Source organism: Cervus canadensis, chromosome 31, assembly GCF_019320065.1.
Source record: "Cervus canadensis isolate Bull #8, Minnesota chromosome 31, ASM1932006v1, whole genome shotgun sequence".
Taxonomy (NCBI): domain Eukaryota; kingdom Metazoa; phylum Chordata; class Mammalia; order Artiodactyla; family Cervidae; genus Cervus; species Cervus canadensis.
In genome coordinates this window covers 39,404,397-39,424,398 of record NC_057416.1, presented here as the reverse complement: position 1 = coordinate 39,424,398, position 20,002 = coordinate 39,404,397, and the positions used below count along the sequence as shown (strand labels likewise).

The following is a 20,002-nucleotide window of genomic DNA, read 5'->3' as shown; positions in this document are numbered from 1 at the left end:
GGAGCCCCGCACACAGGACCCGGGGACTCGCTCGGGTCCCAGTCTGCCCTCCAGAGGCCAGCTGGAGGGGCCTTGGCGGGCGGGGAAGCTGTCTGTCGGGGGGTCACTTCCAGGGCCTGGGCCTGGGCACAGGGCAGGCTCGAGGGCAGAGTGCAGAATCCACTAGCAGTCTTCTCTGCGCTCGTTCGCAACCACCCATTGCCTTGCTGCTCAAAGGGGAGGGGGTAGTCAGCAGCGAGGCCGTCACCTGGGACCTGCTGGAAACGCAGACTCCCCGGCCCTCCCCCCACCTACTGCTGCAGAAGCAACGGGTGAGCGGTGCCAACCCCAGGCCCGGTGCCAACGCCAGGCCCTGCGTGCCCTGGGCTCTCTAGCTCCTCAGCCTGGACCGCGACAGGCTCTCCATGTATCTCCTGTGGTCACCGGTGCTCCCTGTCAGCAACAGTCCTCCCCACTGCCCTTTCTGGTCCTTGCGATGGTAATGACCGCCTCGGGTGGTCCTCCCCCAATCCCTGATGGACAGGCGAGCGAAGGAGTGCCCAGGGAGGTTAAGGATGGTCCCGAGGCCAGGACTGGTCCCTGCTCTTCCAGGAGGCTGTGCCTGGGGTCAGAGGGGCCGACACTGCCTGACGGCGGCGCCCTTAGCCCAGAGTCACAGTGGACTTGCAGGGACGAGGCGGCCTGGCTGGGAGGCGGGAAGAGGGCAGACAGGCCAGGCGGTACGGGCCAGGAGCTGGTCCTGCAAGTCGGACCGCTCACGGCAGAGCGGCTGCTGAGGGCACCGCTGGGGACGGGCTGCGCCTGCCTTCGCAGGCCCCAGGCTTGACTGTGCCTCTGAGTGACTCCCAGAATTGCCGACTCAGTAGGTCCCTGTTAGAGTATCTGCATTTCTACCAGCTCCCCTGGGCACCGATGCCGCTGGCCGCAGCGCGCACGCTGAGCAGCACTCCGCGAGCAGTGACCACGCCCAGCCCGGAGGGACCCACTTCCTGCTTGGCTTCCCCCACCGCCGGTTACTGCTCACGCCTCCTTTTTAGCACAAAGACAAGCAAGGATGGTTCTTTCACGCTACTGCCAGGGCACCAGCTCGGAGGGGTGGCCCAGGCCTCCAAAGGTGTGACTGGAGATGTACAGACTGGGGTAGAGGGAGGGGGATTTTTAAATCTACTTCATAGCAAACCATGACAACATTGACCTTGTTTGGATTCTCCCGGAGGTTCTTCTGTTTATTCTCCTTTTTGTTGTTTGTTTTGGGGACAGCAAGTAGATGGGAAAGAAAGCTGGTTTCTCTCTTGTTTCATATCAGTGACTATGTTTTGGGGCAACTGTCGGCATAGCAAGCCCATGGAAGCTGCTGGCTCTCCGGATGCAGACAGAATTGATGGGCTAATCACAGTTAAGGCTTCTCTCTCTCCCCCGTCTCTGTCTCTCTCATAGACTGAGTTAAGGGAAAAGGACTTCCCTAATGGCAGAAAGTGAAGAGGGACTAAAGAGTCTTTTGATGAGGGTGAAAAAGGAGAGTGAAAAAGCTGGCTTAAAACTCAACATTCAGAAGACGAGGATCATGGCATCTGGTCCCATCACTTTATGGCAAAGAGATGGGGAAAAAATGGCAAGAGTTACAGACTTTATTTTCTTGGGCTCCAAAATCACTGTGGATGGTGACTGCAGCCATGAAATTAAAAGATGCTTGCTCCTTGAAAGAAAAGCTACGACAAACCTAGATTGTGTATTAAAAATCAGAGACATCACTTTGCTGACAAAGGTCCATATGGTCAAAGCTGTGGTGTTTCTAGTAGTCATGTATGGATGTGAAAGTTGTACCATAAAGAAGGTTGAGTGCTTTAGAATTGATGTTTTTGAATTGTGGTGCTAGAGTAGGCTCTTCAGAGTCCCCTGGATGGCAAGGAGCTCAAACCAGTCCATCCTAAAGGAAATCAGCCCTGAATACTCATTGGAAGGACTGATGCTGAAGCTGAAACTCCAATACTTTGGCCTCCTGATGCGAAGAGCTGACTCACTGGAAAAGACCCTGATGCTGGGAAAGATTGAACGCAGGAGGAGAAGGGGATGACAGAGGATGAGATGGCTGGATGGCATCACCGACTCAATGGACATGAGTTTGAGTAAACTCTGGGAGAGAGTGAAGGACAGGGAAGACTGGCGTGCTGCAGTCCATGGGGTTGCAAAGAGTCGGACATGACTGAGTGACTGAACAACAAGGGAAAAGGTACATCAGAAAGTCTGGGGGTAATTCTTCTGAAGCACAAGGCAGTCTGGCATCCTTCAAATCTCCTTGCTGGTCTCTCTAATCCCTGCCACTCCAAAATGTGGCCCAGCTCACCTGCGTGTCTACTTTATAACTCTCTCACGAAGATCAACTAATAAAAGGAACATGGTCACACAGTAAAAAGGTAGAGAGTTGTATACACACACACACACACACGGTGATCTTTTTAAGAAATAAAAATACAAGTATTATTTTAATAACATAGTTTTGGCCTGGTTGACTCCAAACATCTTCTCACTGAACATTGATAGATCTAATTTAATTGTATTGAATTGTCTTCAGTGTCTTTTGAAATATCAGTGGCTAAACACTAATGTTAATAATTTCCATTTAATCTGTGAATCTATGGGGTATTTGAACTACCATCTGTGATACCTCTAGAGGTTTGAAAAATAGGAGGGAAATTGTATAAGGAAATATGATAATTTTAACTAAAATTAAATGCCTAAGTATAACAACCTCATGAGCTTTTCTGTTGACAAATAGCAGAGTAGAAAAAAATTTTATATTTAAGCTTTTGGATATTTAATGGAAAATACAATTGCTAGAAGTAAAACCATATACAAAGTAAAAGCCTTCTATTATATCATTAAACTTTATATCCAAAATAGATCTTGGATACTAGAAAAAAGAATATATGAATTGACCTGAGTTAAAGCATCACATGTTAAGAAATTAAAGTTGACAATGCAACCTTGTTTGTGACTTCCCTGAAGATTTTTTACCCATAAGGACAACATATTATTTGCTAAAATATTTGGAAGATGTTAAAAATAGAATACAAATAGCTGGCACACTTGAATCTACTGGGTATCTTCTTCCAGCAAGTAGCCTGTAGTCCACTCACTGAACACATTTGCTCATATACACGTGTGTGCTTTTTCACATGAGATCAAACTCAGAGACTGAGATAGGTCCCCGGCATGCAGACTCAGCAGTGGAGACTCGGGGAGCGGGCCTTTTGCATCTGTGGATCAAAGTGCCGGAGCTGTTTCACGGGGGTGGGCAAGGGGCCCTAATGGACCCCTGGAGCCAGCCCCGTCCACCTCTTCCCAATTCCTCCCCAATTTGCCTTGTGCTCTTCCACTCCAGTATTCTTGGGCTTCCCTGGTGGCTGACAGTAAAGAATCTGCCTGCAATGTGGGAGACCTGGGTTTGATCCCTGGGTTGGGAAGATCCCCTGGAGAAGGGACAGGCAACCCACTCCAGTATTCTGGCCTGGAGAATTCCATGGACTGGATAGTGCATGGGGTCGCAAAGAGTTGGACACGACTGAGCGACTTTCACTTTATTTTGCTTTTCCTTCTGGGGCTGCCTCCTCACCTCCCCGAGACTTTTGCTTTTTCTTTAAAGTCTTCACTTCAGTCTCACCTCTGCCAAGTCCAACTCGAACTTCTCTCTGAAGCCTTCCCAGATGGCCTCAGTGGGAGATGGTGTCCACTTCATTTGAATACACAAGGTGGCCCAGGTAACCACTCATCAGGCATCGAGGCATTGTTACTTTTATTGTAGTTATGAAAAGTGGAAGCGTTAGTCTCTCAGTCGTGTCTGACTCTGCAGCCCCATGGACTGTAGCCCGTCAGGCTCCTCAGTCCACGGAATTCCAGGCAAGAGTACTGGAGTGAGTTGCCATTCCCTTCTCCAGGGAACTGTAGTTTCACAGGTATACATCTAAGATAAGAACTTCTCAAGACGGGGAATGTGCCTTGAGGATCTTCGTCTCCTGTGTAGAAGGCACTGGGCCAAGCGGTGAGGACTGGCGGAGGGAGTGCATCATCCATGGTGTTCACACATGTCCTCAGCCACTATTTATTGTGCGGCTACTATGGGCTCAGGCTTTGTTCCACACTGAGGCTACAGAAACAGTATGTCCTCAAAGAACGTGCATATGGTGATGGGAGACGGACAATAAGTGAAATGAATGCTCTCAAGAAAGAATGCTGATTTGTGATAAGACTGGAGGTGACCGCGGCTTGGGAGGTCGGGTGACCAGCCAGGCCCCTTTGAGATGTCATGTGTGAGCTTTATCTTGAAGAACGGCAAGAAGGCAGGCTTCCACAGACACAGAGGACACTGAAGGCAGAGGGCAAACCCACTGCACAGCCCCAAGGTCAGAGAGGAGGCCCCTTCAGTAGGCCCAGACATGGCATGTGATACAGGAGGGGAAGCAGGCCCTCAGGGGCCATGGAGAGGAGATGGGTGAACTTTAAACGAAATGGAGCACCACTGAAAAGATTTAAACAGGAAAGCAGCCAGGACGGGATTTACGGTTACTACACAGAGAAGGGATGCAGGAGCCAAAGGAAGAGATGGGAAAACCCCAGCGGTGGTTTGGGCAAGAGGGGAAGTGGGCTGGACCACAGGGGTGGCAGTGGAGATGGAGAAAGGGCAGAGATGGAGGCCTCTCTAGGGAGCCAAGGGCAGGGGCTGCTGAGGGACTGGAGGAGGTGAAGGCCGATGAGGAGCCCAGCAGCTCTCCTCTGGGCAGTGGGGGTGGGGTGGGGGGGTGCATAGAGGAGAAATTCAGGGGTGTGTGCAGATGTGGGCTTTGACCCCAGTTCAGCACTAGAGGAGGCTGGTATGACACAAACTGAGACGGACCGAGGTTTTCTGCTTTGGCATTGGAATCGTGCAAGGGAGTAGGAAATACTCCAGCTGACCTCTTTGCAAGTGGCTGTCTTGAAGCTGAGGACTTCTTGGCTTGGGTCTGTGGCACAAGCAGAGGGGATGGGCAGACGGGACCCTTCTATCCCTCTGAGTGATCACAGGGTGTCTCCCCTCACCTTTGTGGTGGGGTTGTTGTTGTTCAGTTGCTCACTCGTGTCCTTTGCGACCCCATGGACTGCAGCACGCCAGGCCTCCCTGTCCATCACCAACTCCCGGAGCTTGCTCAAACTCATGTCCATTGAGTCTGTGATGCCATCCAGCCATCTCATCCTCTGCTGCCCCCTTCTCCTTTTGCCTTCAATCTTTCCCAGCATCAGGGTCTTTTGTAGTGGGGGGAAGGGGACAAATGGCGATTGAAGGTCTCTGGGCCTTGGGACATTACTACCCAACGGCTCCCTTCTCCTGGGATGAGCGGGGGACAGGACGGGGAGAGTGGGGGTGCGTGGATGATGCGCTGGGTAACCCGCAGGGGGTGTTAATGACACGCCAAGATCTCATGACGGTTACTTTTATATCACTGGTAACAGCACCAAAGAGCCGAGCCTTAGACAGGAAGTAACTTATCCCAAGTCACACAATTAAAGAGCAACAGAGCAAGCAGTAAACTCAGGCTGCCTGGTTCCAGTCTCTACACACATAAGCACTAGGCGACACTGCCTTCTTCTGATGTAATTATAATCATTTTGAGTGACAGCAGCCTTCCCGGCTTGCTGCATTTGTCTTGTGACCTGTCTACTCAGACCACACATGGCCAAACCACCCATCCTGCCTCATCCTTTCTGAGACGATTCCCATCGAGAATGAGATGTAAGACAGTAGCTCTGCCAGGGGAAAAGCAGGGCAGGCCTGCCCTGGTTCTGATGGTCACATTTTATACCGGGTGGAAAATCCACCCAAAGCCATACCTTCGCACGTGAACTAAGGGAGCAGAGAAACAATGAGAGAGGCTGGGGCCTGGGATGCTTGGCTGCCGTGGTTGCACCTGGATACACCTTTTCTCCAGCAACAAAATAAAAAAGAAACCATCAGGGACTAAAACTAACTGTGTGCATGCATAGTTGGGGCAAATTCTGGACAACAAGATACACAAAGACCAAAAAACCACTTCTGAAGAGCCAGGAGCAAATGCAGGATACTACGCATGGCCCCTGCGCTCACCACCGCCAGAGGGGCGGGCAGACCACCTAAGACACCCTGCAGTCTGCTGCTGGACTCACCCCTCCTCTCACCCCGTATAAGAAACCAGTTTGCCCCACTCCCCTCGGGTAGTGAGCAAGCAGGAGAAACCGTCCCGCTGCAGCTGCAGGAACCCAGATAAAGCCTCGCCCGAATTGCTTGTCTGGCCCCTGATCAATTTCTATTGATTGAGGAAGACCAGAAACCCTGGTAAAAGTAACACAGTGTTCGGCAGACAGTACTGTTCCTGGCAGGGGTGTACTTTGAACCAATGTCTCCCATGCTGGGCAGGTGCAGCTGTGAGTGCCTTGGTGGAAACCTTGCTTCCCCCTGTCTGGCACAAGCTTCTTGTCCGTGTCTCAGTCCACATCTACTTGTCATCGTCACTGTCATCACACAGGGACTGGTGCTTCTGTACCTCCAGAGATTTGAGGGGATTGGAGTATGACTTAAATGCTTTTGGAAATAGTTGTAAAGAGTGGTTTTAAAATCACTGAAAATCTGCAAGGCTTTTGCAAAAGTTCCTTTACTTGCCAAAGACACAGACACGCTGATTTGAACCCCAGGTCAAACCACCAATCTCTGTTTATGACTTGAGTCCTGGTCTTAAGGTTAAAAAATGATGAAGAAACTCCTTTCGGAGAGTAAGTTACTTACCCACTCCCGATAAATGGATACTTCTAGCTTTCATGACAACATATAATTTATAATCCCTTATGACATTGCTCCACTATTATTAACAATAATAGGCCTCCTCAAATATTTTTCCAGACAAGATGGGCCATCATCACATAAAAATAAATGAAATAATATAAGTAGTGGTGTTGTAAGCAAAAAAAAGTGGTATTGCCCACACAGGAGATGCAAGTGCTCACATATAGAAGCCAGTTCTGTACATGGATTCTTATGAAGCAAAGCTGTCTTTAATGAAAGATTTTTAATGACTTTGCAGGAATAATTCACGACCGCCAAGAGTCACTTTTAATCCTGAGCATAAATACTCAGTCACAACCACCCAGCTGCAGGGAGCATGTGTAAATGTGTCCAGAGGCTGAGACACCAGGCCTAGCTGTGCTGTTTCTGAGGGTGGATCCATGGAACTCGATGGTGCATTTCACAGATATTTATTGGGCTCGGTTCTGGTTATCTACTGCTGCATAACAGACTCTCCCCAAACTTGAAACAACACTTTCTCATTTAAAACAATACATTTTCACTGTCTTTCAGAGTTCTGGGTGGTTCTCCAGGGGTCCCTCATGAAATAGCAGCAGAGACTGGTGTCATCTGCAGGTGACTCCAGTCACACCGCTGGTGCCTGGCCAGGTTGGCAGTCTCTCCACATGGCTGCCTGGGGCTTCCTCCCAGCATGGCGGTCTCAAGGTAGCGGGACTCTTACTCTTTTAGTTTGTTACGGCGGTTGGCTTCCCTCAGAGAGACCACGTGGCAATCCTCTCCAAAATAACCAACTGGAAACTGCAAGCCTTCTTACGACCCAGCCTTAAGAGTCATTCTGCCCAAATCCATCGCTTCAAGGAATCACAGCCCAGCCCAGATTCAAGGGGAGAGAGGACTAGATTCTACCGCTCCATGGTGAAGAAAGGGAGGAAAGAACTGATTGACAGTCACCTTAGAGAGAAGCTACCATAAACTTCAATCACACACGTGACAGACAGTGAAGGTGACAAAGCTGAATGGAATTCTGTCCTTCCCTCAAGGAGATCCGGGGCGGCCTGGGCACAAAAGGGAAGTGGCTGACAGAAATAATGATCACTGTCGAGACAGATGGGATGATGGAGGCATTGTCTTCCTCAGCATCCCTCTAGGATAAAACATCCTGGAGAAAGAGTTCTTTGCTTTTGGACCAACAGGGACAGTTCCTTGAAATATCAAGGATCTAAAAAATATACATTTCACGGCAGCTCCATGACGGGTGGGGAGACAGGTGGGTAAAGCAGTGGCTCTGTAAACATCAACTTCCTGAACAAAACCTTGTGCCTGGGTAACCTTACAGCCCTGAAGAAACACTACTGGCAGATCATTCTGTGCAATGCCTTCCCCAGTTCTTTCTCTAGATGATCAAGAGAAGCATTAGGAGGATTTGAGTTAAAGGTACAGACATGGCTGTTTTAATAACTAAAAATCATGCTATCTTGGCTGAAGACTTGGGCCAAAAGACCCAAGTTGGCTGTTTGGCCACTTTATGCTAGTGTGATCCTTAGGTGGGACACTGGAAAGGCCTGGGGCTTGGTTTGCATACCTGTAAAACGAGGATGGTGATTCCAGCCTACCTAACCCAAAGTGTTGTGAACTCCAAGGAAGCAATGGATAGGAAGGACTTTCACAATGGCTAGTTTTCGTTCGTTTGTTTTTTGACATAGACCATTTTAAAAGTCTTTATTGAATTTGTTACAATTTTCCTTCCATTTTATGTTTCGATGTTCTGGCCACAAGGCATGTGGGATCCCAGCTCCATGACCAGGGACTGAACTGCACCCCCTGCATTGAAAGCCCAAGTCCTAACCCCTGGACCACCATAAAACGGCTAGTTTTATAAAAATGTCAAACATGGATATTTCAAGGGTCTGGCAAGGCCTGTTTTTTTTTACACTCCCCTCCCCCATCCCTACTCCATGTTCCCATCGTCCCCCTGGACCTGACTGCATTTATTTTAAACTCAACATTTTGACTTCCATTGATGTAAAAATACATTTGATATATGGGTCACATCTTTCTAGGGGTGATTCTAAACGGGATTTTGGAGTGAGTTTAGGGGATGAAGTATGCATACAAATGGGCATCTGAGGGAAGACCTGAGTATAAAAAGGGAGAGCTGGCAGGTAAAGAATTTTGCTAGTCAGCTGACCCAGGGCTGGCGTACCTCACAGTAGAGGCAAAGAGCTAACTGCGTTAGAACTCAGTAACTCACACGTTGGCTCTGCGCTCCCAGCAGTAACAGGCGGAAGGACACCAGCATCCTGGGTTCTGCGCACCCAGCACTCAGAGGCGAAGCGGAAGTGGAAGTGGAAGGGGCGGGGTCTTACCAGGAACTTCCGCTTCTGCTTCCAGTGGCTGCCCTGGGCGTTGGTGGCCACGTGGGCCTCGGTGACGGTCTTGATGAGCTCCCATTCCTGGTCAGTGGGCTCTGGCTTGTGCCCCATGGATTTCTGCAGCTCCTCCCGCCGCCTCTTCTCCCGGTTCTCTTCGATGAGTTTCCTCTTGGCCAGACGCTTGCTGTCGTCCAGGACCACTGCGGGGGGAGAGGGACACAGAGCAGACACTCTCCAGACAGCTGGCAGACCCGCAATGGCTCGGGCGGCTCAGAGGAGGTCGCCTCGAGGCCTTTCTCCTTCGGCGGCAAACTGCCACCGGCTAGCCATTGTCCACCATAAGCCCCGGCACCCATTTCCCAAAGCCTAGCCAGCTTTCCAAAACAAAGTGGGGTGGGGGAGACACACTTGGACACCGGGCATCTTAGCTCCACAGGGGTGACCCTAAATAAGAACGAAGCAGAGACAGGTAAAGCCCATCCCACCTAGAGGGTCATAAGTGGCTCTGTCTAGCCAGTCATCTGAATTCACTCTTAAGGTGTCTGTTCCTCCCCTCAGCCCTAGCCTCCCCAAACGGCTCTTAGTAAGGGCTTCAGGTTAAAAAAAATCTGGAGCAGTAAACAGAGGCTGGTATCCCTTTCTCAGAGGGAAAAGAAGTCTTGCTTTTCATTTGTTTACTCAACGCTGATTGGAGTGGCTAGGAGCTTGGCTAGGCCAAGCTCAGCCCTCACAGATACTTTCTTTGCATTGCTCTATACCTGGTCAACCCTCAAAGTGATTAAAGAAACCAGGCTTTGGAATCTAGAAAGACTGGGGCTTGAATCCTGAGACTACCACATTCTAGCTGTGTGCCCTCTGGCAGCTTGCTGAGGCTCTCTGAGCTTTCGTTTCTTCCAGTATAAAATGGGATCAATAAGACCTACTTCACAGGCTATCAGTATGATGATGCAGGACACGTGCTCAGTAAACAGAGCTGTGAATTGTATAATTTATTGGTGGTCTCCAACCTTTCTGGCACCAGGGACTTATTTTGTGGTAGACACTGTCTTTTTCCCATGGATTGCAGGTTGGGAGTGATTTGGGGATGATTCACACCCATTGCATTTACTGTGCATGTCATTTCTAATCTAATGCCACTGCTGACCTGACAGGCTCAAGGGCCAGAGGTTGAGGACCCCTGATACGCAAAAGGGAAATCAGAAGTGCAGGTAAGAGCAACCTATACTTCTGTGGTTAATTTCCAAAAGGAAACCATTTCACCAGACTCTTAGTAGCTCTCAGTGGCACAGAAAGACTCGGTTCATACTACAGGGTCGTAGTGTTTTACTACTGCTCAATCTCAGCTCTGATCTAGTCCACTCCCTCTTTCACAGAGAAGGAAGAAGGCGATCATGACTTCCCAAAAGTCACACAACAAGTTCATGGCAGGACCACGGTAAGACCCAGGACCCCCAACTGCAGTCCTAGAACATCATTGTCCTAGGGCCATTTCCTGAGGAAGGTGTGTCCTGCTAGGAAAAGCAAAATTAAAACAAGCAAACAAAAAAGCAGGCATAGCAGAGGAAGAGAACCAAAAGTATCTGGTGAATCCATAAACAGAGAATGAGACCCAGATCATGGAGACGTGGCTGGATCTTTAAAGTGAGGGGGACACTGAGAAATGTGGGCAGGCTGGGTGAGCCCCGTGAAGTCAGCATGGTTCACCCATTAAAAGGAGGCAAGGAGACGGCCGTGCTCATAACCCCACTCCCCAAATGCTTCCCTGGTGTCAGGGATCGTGGCAAATTGGACGTGCATTATTCTAATTGAATCCTAAGATCAGTGATAATTTCACACAAGGGAAACCTGAAATTAAGTCCAGTGGGCACACAGTTAGTAAGTGGCAGACCTGGGACTCCAACAGTTTTTCTGATTATAAAACCTGAGCTCTTATAATGAATGACTCACACACAAGCAAGTTGCACTCAAAATGAATTTCCACCAAGTGTGGATTAACACTGAGTTTTTAAAGCTCATCAACTTTCACATCTTTAACTTTCAGTAAAACATTGCAATGGACATTCAGCAGGTCCCTTCTCTCCACAGGACCATAGCAGACATTTTGTTGGCAACCGGTAAAAGCCTTTCAGAGACAAAGAACTCAGCCAGAGGTGGGGATTAACCCATGGTTTCCAGCCTCATGCCCTGACACAACGCTCCTCCTTTTTTTTCTATATAAAAGATTCCCCTTCTGTCTTCTTTAATGGGCAAACCAAGGACGTTCCAGAGATTTTTGTTGTTGTTCTTAGAGGACTCTGTTTATCACATAAATGTGGCTGTGACTATTTCCTCTTCATGAGGTCCTCACTGCATTCTTTTTTCTTTCCTCTTTTCTTTAAACTAAAAGTTGAAATCCTTCACCGATGTGCAAAAAATTTATGCCAGAAGAAATCAGTAACCCAGATACCTAGCAAAAGGGAGGGCACACGTTCTGAATGGCACGATTCTTATTTCATGATTAGATTAATTAAAGTGACTGGTGTAAATCCCTTGCACAGTGTGGGGAAGAGACCCCGACGGCTAATCTCACCGCCATATGCTGTGGCACTTTGAAAACTGGGGAGGATGACTTCAGCTTGGAATGTTTTTATGGGCTAAAAATATAACAACAACAACAACAAAAAAACCAACTGCAGGATGAGTCATGCAATAGGACTCAAGTTCACATTCTTTAGAAATTTCTGAACACGATGTTTTCTGCCAGTGCCCCGACTCCAAAAATGCCCACAAAATAAATTCCTGTCTCTGCTTTTGAAAAAAAAGGAGAGAATTAGTCCATGCGGTTCTGACCACATGAATGCTGTGTGGAAAATCACACCTCATCAAGGTGGGTGGACAAGACCCCTCGTCTGTAACCTCTGTGCAAACGGAGTGTGGCTGCCTGTCCTGCACGCGTGACGGGGACAGGTTAATCTCTGTCCCTCAGCCATCATCTGGATGCCTCTGGAGTCAGGAGCTGATGGGGAAGGTAGGATGGAAACTGACCAGCCATGGATGGGAGTGAGGGTCCCTGAAAGGGCTGGGTGCTTGCCCGCTGTCCACAAGCATTCCTGCTTTCTTTCCTGCCTGGTTGTTGTCCTTGAGCCACCCTTTTCCCCAGTCAACACTCCCTGAATATGAAGCAAAGGAAGCAAATTGTTACTTACAATCTGTTGCCATGCCAACGTAGATGCATTTTTTAAAGCGACATTCCTGGCACTGATTTCTTGTAACTTTGTCTATGACACACTTTCCTTCATATTTACAGGAATAGGATGGATGGAGATTTTTCTGAATGGTTCTTCTAAAGAAACCCTACATGAAAAAGAAAGACCCAAGACAGCCGTTTCAGATTGTCTAGAAATAAAGGACCTCCAGCATTTTGCATCTTCCTAACCACGGTGGCTGGTTTTGGACCTCACCTGTGCACTGGCCTGTAGCTCTACCTGTTCCAGTGCAGGGCAGCTGAGCCACAGTGAATCTAAGGAGTTCTCAGTCTGAGGAGGGGGAGAGGTTCAGAAGCTGTGGAGCCATCATCTTTTTGGCATTTACTCAAAGCTAACGGGCAAATTGGTGTTCACGCTTATGTTTTCCAAACAGTGAGTCAGATAAATAAATTATATGATTTCATTTCATAGAATGCCACAGTGTGAAAGTCTCTCAAGCATGTCTGTCTTCTTTGCCACCACAGGGGCTGTAGCCCACCAGGCTCCTCTGTCCATGGGGATTCTCCAGGCAAGAATACTGGAGTGGGCTGCCATGTCTTCCTGCAGGGAATCTTCCCAACCCGGGGACTGAACTTGGGTTTCCTACCTTGCTGGCAGATTCTTTACTGTCTGAGCCAAGCTTTGAAGAGGTTTGCTCTTTATACTGGAGAATAAAAGAGCTAGATACTTGTGATGCTCTGTTAATTAGTAATGTAATCATTTAGTATTTAAATGCATGCATTAACTGCCTTTAGAGATTTAGTTTAATTCTGGTTTTCGACGCTTGAGATGGCTGTGACCAGCTCAGATACCGCTTAAAACAACAGTCACTGGGGAGGAGAAAATTCCAAATTCTTTACCAAATTTTCCCCAAAGCTCATGGCATTGGAGTTTTCCTTTCCTAGCATCCTGTTTCTCCAGAGTCTGTAGACACATGCCCTGAAGTTCAATGCTTCTTCCTCTCTAAAGGCACAGGAGAGGGCCACCTGAGGATAGAATGAGGTTCCAGGCCTAGGTGACTTATGTAACACCCTCAAGGCGGTGTCGCATGAGAAACCTTTCTGGACATGGTACTCAAGTCATAATGGCAGAAAGCGCTCCTTGTGAGTGGCGCATTGCAGAGTGCTGCAGACAAGTACCTCTGTCTCTCCCACAACCTTCTGAGGTTGGTACTCTTAATATCTCCACAGCGGGGATTAAAAAACTAAGCCTCAGACAGGTTAAATCACTTGGCCCAAATCACATGGCACGTACACGCTGGAACTGGAACCTGGGAATTGGACTGCAAATCTTACTTATTTAACTGCTTATATGATATAAACTTAGTCCAGTTTTACTGTATTATTTAAATGTTTTAAATGAACATATTATAAACAGTCCCTTCTCATCCATTCTCAAAAAACCACATCGTTTTATGTTTTAGAATACACTAGCAAGGCACAACAGGTTTTAAAGGAAGTTGCCTGTTAAAGCTTAAAGGAACTCCAACTTGGTTGCATAAATTGGACTTAGATGCCAGCTGATCTACTGAAAGTTGCTCAGTCATGTCCGACTCTTTGTGACTGCACGGACTATCCAGTCCGTGGAATTCTCCAGGTCAGAATACTGGAGTGGGCAGCCTTTCCCTTCTCTAGGGGATCTTCCCAGCCCAGGGATCGAACCCAGGTCTCCCGCATTGCAGGCGGATTCTTTACCAGCTGAGCCACCAGGATTAAGCCCAAATTGTAATTATCCCATGTAACCGGCCCTGGCTTTGATGATGTACATATGCCATTTGCATATTCCTCACTCAGACTCAGGAGCTCTTCTTTACAAGGGAAGGGTCTGAGGAAGGATCTCACACTGAGCAAAGCAGAATAACACAGAGGACTGACAGACTGAGGCTCAGGCACTCCGTATCAGGGGACGTGTGCTCATCCCTGGTCAATTCTACGACTCAAGTCCTAACAGAAGAGCTGTCATATTATATTTGGCTCTGCATCCTTAAACACTGAGTCCATTAGTTTGAATGATGTCGACGAACTGTCGCAAGACTCCCTAAAGCACACGCGGGGCAGCGGCTGATGTATTTCCTGGGTGTCCAAGGTGGGCCGTGCTGCCGGACTTGGACGTCAGAGCCTGCAGAGAGTGGAAACAAGCTTCCACGCCCGCCTCCTCCACCCCGTTCCCTTCCCTCCACCCCACCCTTCGAGGGTTGCACTTGCTTGAAAGGTAGAAGAAACTCAGAGATTCTAGCAAGAAGACAGATGTCACAGGCAGGGATCAGGGCCACCAGGTGGCATCCTCCTTGTGGTCTCCCTAGAGGTGGCAACACTGAAGTCGGGGGCCTCCAGGAGCATGCTGACCGCTGCTCTGAAGTTGGGAGACTGTTCCCCTGAAGTCAGGAGACCTTTTCTGCCTCATCTGCTCACACTGGCTCATGTCCGGGGCAGGGCGGGGAGCTCACCGAGGAGTCAGACAAGAGCAGGGAGGGGAGGAGGTGATGAACCAGAAACAGATGTAATGAGCATTTTTCCAAAAAGGCTTCTCTGGGAAACTTTAGAAGGAATGAATGAAATAACTGATGCTTGGTTTATTTTGAAGAAAAAAAAAAGTTGAGGCAGCAGGCTGTGCCATTCTTAGTGCCATCTTTTCTGTGGTTCATCTCAAAGACTCTTCTTGGGCACTTCATGGACCAGATCCTTTTTAAGGCTCAGGCTTCCCCTGAGGCATGATAGAAGCAAATTTTGACACATGATGAAGGAACACTTCATTTGAGTAAATGTCCAAGATGGTAGGTTCCTTAATTTTAAAAAGGGAGAAACATCAACTTTTGCGAGTGAACTTGGATAGAAAATATTTACTTATAAAAAAATCTCTTTGAGACAAAAGAGATGTCTCAGAGACAGAGTAAGAACATATCTCTCACTGGTGAGTTACTGGTGAGCGGAGGTTTTGCTTTTATAAATTGACATTAGACATGTTTCTCTGCATTTTGAGAAGAACTGAATCCATTTCTTAGTGGTCCAGAATGATGCCGTAATCAGCGCTAAAGTGATTTATTATGATAAACTTTCTTTCTACAAAAGATGCATGAAAACTGCCCTATCCTAACAAAGGAAACATCTGATCTGGAAGATTTCCACTGTCTTCAGGGCAAAAACAGGCAGAAAAGAGTCCCTCTACACACTGCGGAATTATAGGTTTGAATAAACAAGATGTAAAGTGCAACTTTTTTCATTTTTGGTCACTTTTAAAAGCCCTGTTTCATTTGAACATCTCTTTTGCTTTTTTCCCAAGATGCTCTGTCCTTGTATTAAATGATCTGTGTAACTGCCCTTGGGTTTCCCAAATGACATAAGAGGCAAGGGTTCGAACCCTGGGTTGGGAAGATCCCCTGGAGAAGGGCATGGCAATCCACTCCAGAATTCTTGCCTGGAAAATTCCATGGATAGAGGAGCCCAACGGGCTGCAGTCCATGGGGTCACAAAGAGTCGGACACAACTGAGCGACTAAACAGCAAACAGCAGCAGTGAGCTTTAAGTCCTCTGTGAGGCACGTTTGGTCTGTAGAGTCCCTTTGGGAACTGAATATAAATGGAATTTTCATTACAGTCGCTCCTAGAATTCAAAATTTGTCATTAAAAACTGATTTGAGAGAATCTCAACACTGAATAATCAGGTAGGTAAAATCTTTCTTAATTGGAGCTAATTTAGAAAAAAGACCCATTTGAATCGCTGAGCTTTTGGAATGAGGGAAAGCATCTACAGAAATGGTTTTATCAGTTTCAAACCAAGCCCATAGAATTGGCCTTTCAAGAGGCAGGCTGCAAGTTTCCCAGTTAATAAATAGCCACAACTTATTTGTAAATAATGTCATCAAACTCCTTATGATATTATTTTCATAGATGTAATAGCAACCTTTAGCCCAATCTCTGTTAAAAGGTTACAAATTCTAGATCAAAGGGGTCTGGATGAATGAGAACAACATTACATCACATTCCAAAAGAGTCCTGCCTTGAGACCTTAAAAATGACCTCTTTTCACTGGATATATCATCTTAACACTTTAGCAGGCTACATGTTTCCTAATTTTGTGCACAGAAAGCAGGGAGTTTGCATGGAAAATCTTCCACTAGGGAAATGACCCCATCAGTATGAAACCGAGCTAACATGTTGAATTTGGGGGTCTAGGGTCAAAGGTTAGGAGAAAAGGGGGTAGCTGGAGGAAGGAGAGGAGAGGGGGGGTGAGGAAGGTGATGAATGAGGGAAGACTGGTTTGTCTTATAAATTTTAATACACTTTTTGCTCTAAAGTTTTTGATCATTTCATTTAAAAGGTAAATAAAACATTCAACAAAAAAAGTCTTTCTCTGACTTACTACGTCTTTTATAAAAACATCAGCTGAATGCCCTGGGTTAAGTTCTGTTTACCTTTACAGTGAACTTTACCTTCTAGGCTGGTTGTTGGACCAAAACGTGTTTGCCAGAAAGTCAACTTCATTTTGATAAGGAAGATGTAAGTTTGCAAATTCAGGTTCACTTTCCTGGAGTACACTAACTGTTGTTTGCCTGTATTCTTGTCAAGTGTCTCCTGCAGGTGAGTCTGGAGAGGATGTGATTACTGAAGGACAACCAGAATTTACCCATGGACTGCAGCCTGTGCCAACAGCCAGTTTGGACAATTTCAGCACATAATTGAACCTAAGTAGCCTCAAAGATTGGAGAAGGCAATGGCAACCCACTCCAGTACTCTTGCCTGGAGAACCCCAGGGACGGGGGAGCCTGGTGGGCTGCCGTCTATGGGGTCGCACAGAGTCGGACACGACTGAAGTGACTTAGCAGCAGCAGTAGTAGCAGCCTCAAAGACAGTCCCTAACGGAACCCTGAAAAGTGAGCATATTCAGTCGGGTTCACACTGGCAAACAGCTTGGGGTTGAGGCCAACTCTGTCCCCTGAAACACTCCAGAGAAAGCAGGAGGAGAAATGGTCATTTCTTGGGATGGTAACACGTCATAAAATATCAATGCGTTTTTAAACTGAAAAGGAGGCCTTTCTCAATTTCTTCTCATTTAATCAATTTTTCTACCTGTTGGATGGCATCATGGACTCAATGGACGTGAGTCTGAGCAAACCCGGAGAGACAGCGGAGGACAGCGTGCGTGCCGCAGTCCGCAGGGTCGGGGAAGGTCAGACCCCCCGAGTGACTGAATACCACCACCACCAGCCCTCACACTCTCGCAAAACTTCATCTGGTTATTTTCGATTTGGAAAAAAAAAAAAAAAAAAAATCAGTCTTGAATATGTGCCCCCCACCTCCCAAAATGAAGAGGGCCACCAGACACCCGGATGGTCACAGCCCATGAATGTCGGGGTTTGGTTCGAACTCGAGCTGAGCCTTCCGGCCGCGCTCCGAGGCTCCCGGAGGGCCGGCCCGCCGTTACCTTGCAGCCTTCGCACGTGATGCAGCGGTAGTGGTAGCCCGTGGCTTTGTCTCCGCACACGACGCACAGCTCGTCCTTGTCTAAGTAACTGGGGATGTAGCCTGTGGGGAGGACAGAGGAGGAGGTGAGAAGGACATCACGTTCCAGTCAAAGACGCCACAGCCAGGAGGAGCACCGGGGAGGACGGAAGGAGGGCGGATGAGGGGCAAGACCGAATTGTTTTTATGCGTTTTAACACAGTTTTTGCTTTATGGTTTACACATTGTGATCATTTAGCTTTAAATATAGAAAGTAAACAAAACACCGGACAAGAGAACATTTTAAAAGTCTTTCCCACCACTCCCCACCCCACCTCCAGGTCCGTAAGTCTGCTCTCCATGTCTGTGGGAAGGAGAGGGTGGGATGAGGGGAGAGAGTAGCAAGGAAACATATAGACTACCATCTGTCAAACAGAGAGCCAGTGGGAATTTGCTCTATGACTCAGCGAACTCAAACCGCGGCTCTGGGACAACCTAGAGGGCTGGGATGGGGTGGGGGGTGGGAGGTGGGAGGTGGGAGGGAAGCTCAAGAGGGAGGGGACATATGTAATCAGTTCAGTTGCTCAGTCGTGTCTGACTCTTTGCAACCCCATGGACTGCAGCACGCCAGGCCTCCCTGTCCATCACCAACTCCTGGAGTTTACTCAGACTCATGTCCATTGAGTCAGTGATGCCATCCTACCATCTCATCCTCTGTTGTCCCCTTCTCCTCCCACCTTCAGTCTTTCCCAGCATCAGGGTCTTTTCCAGTGAGTCAGTTCTTCACATCAGGTGGCCAAAGTACTGGAGTTTCAAATTCAGCATCAGTCCTTCCAATGAATATTCAGGACTAATTTCCTTTAGGATTGACTGGTTGGGTCTCCTTGCAGTCCAAGGGACTCTCAATACATATGTATACCTGTGGCTGATTCATGTTGATGTATGGCAGAAACCGATACAATATTGTAAAGCAATAATTAATTATAAATAAATTTTAAAAAGTCTTTCCCTGACAATACACTTCCTCAGTATCTTATATCTCTCTAGGATCTTAGGACACACTTACAGAGTTAATAATCAGGCCCAGGATTTCTGAATGCCTTGGAAACAGCTGTGCACACTCGCTATGCAGGCAGGAATGGGTCCAGAGGCTCTTGGAGCCAATGGGTGAAGCAGAGAGACTGGGATTTTATTTTAAAATACTTATTATAAATGAATTTATCATTTTTGTTATATGTAACATTATGAATAATTATTAAAAAGAAATCATAAGGTCTTTTTAGAGCTACCTGTTCTTTGCTCCTGAAAGGATTTGTTCCCATGATCACACCCCAATCACAATTTAGATTACAGAGCTGGGGAAACAATTTCTTTACTCGTTCTAATGCTGTAAGACAATAGGTTCCTTGGGTAAACAATGGGTTTTCCACCCTGATTAGACTTTAGAATCATCCTGCTTAAAAGTATTGACTCTTACGGGAAATTCCATGGCAGTCCAGTGGTTAGGACCCTGCACTTTCACTGGTGAGGGCCCAGGTTCAATCCCTTGTCAGGGAACTAAGATCCCACATACCATGTGGTGCAGTCAAAATAAAAAAGAAAATTGAATCTTGGAATCAACCATTTAAAAATACTGAATCTGAGACCAGCCCCCTGAGAATCTTATTTCAGTGGTCTTAGGGTATAGAAACATAGGCATGGAATTACCTAAACATTCTCTGGGTGATTCTAACGTACATCTAGAATTGAGACTCCCTGGGCTGGGTTTATACGGAGGGATCCAGAGAGGCCAGGATGTGAGACACCTGGGGTGCTGTAGATCTCAGTCTCTTCTGAAAGACTTATTTCTGAACCTGTGCTTAGGGGACTTGATCCCTTTGCAATCTAGGTACCATGCAATAAATTCAGAAAAATTTATAGCTGGAAAGGACCTGGGAGAGCAAATAATTTTGAAATGAAGCAGCCTTCATCAGTCTGGCCTTCCTCAGGCTCAAACCAGAAATTAACTGCAGAGACGAAAGCCGAGATCTTGACTTCCAGTCCTCCAGTGTTTAAGTTGTATTGGTCTTTTTCTAAAAACAACTTTAAAAGTAGAATGAATAAGGCCATCTTTAAAAAAAAAAAAGGTTCTGCAGGGCTTCCCTGGTGACCCAGTGATAAA

The 20,002-nt window shown here is 47.4% G+C and overlaps 1 protein-coding gene across 7 annotated transcripts in view; it reads right to left on the bottom strand.

Annotated features, from left to right (window-relative positions):
- Positions 1–20,002, bottom strand: part of THRB (thyroid hormone receptor beta) — a 416,152-nt gene that overhangs the window by 14,639 nt on the left and 381,511 nt on the right. For all 7 annotated transcript variants that reach the window (XM_043454461.1, XM_043454460.1, XM_043454464.1 and 4 more), the window contains exons 5-7: positions 17,825–17,925; positions 12,366–12,513; positions 9,175–9,380 (exon numbers count right to left, since the gene is read on the bottom strand). In XM_043454461.1, coding sequence (XP_043310396.1) covers positions 9,175–9,380; positions 12,366–12,513; positions 17,825–17,925 — 455 coding nt within the window. The remainder of the gene's footprint in view (positions 1–9,174; positions 9,381–12,365; positions 12,514–17,824; positions 17,926–20,002) is intronic.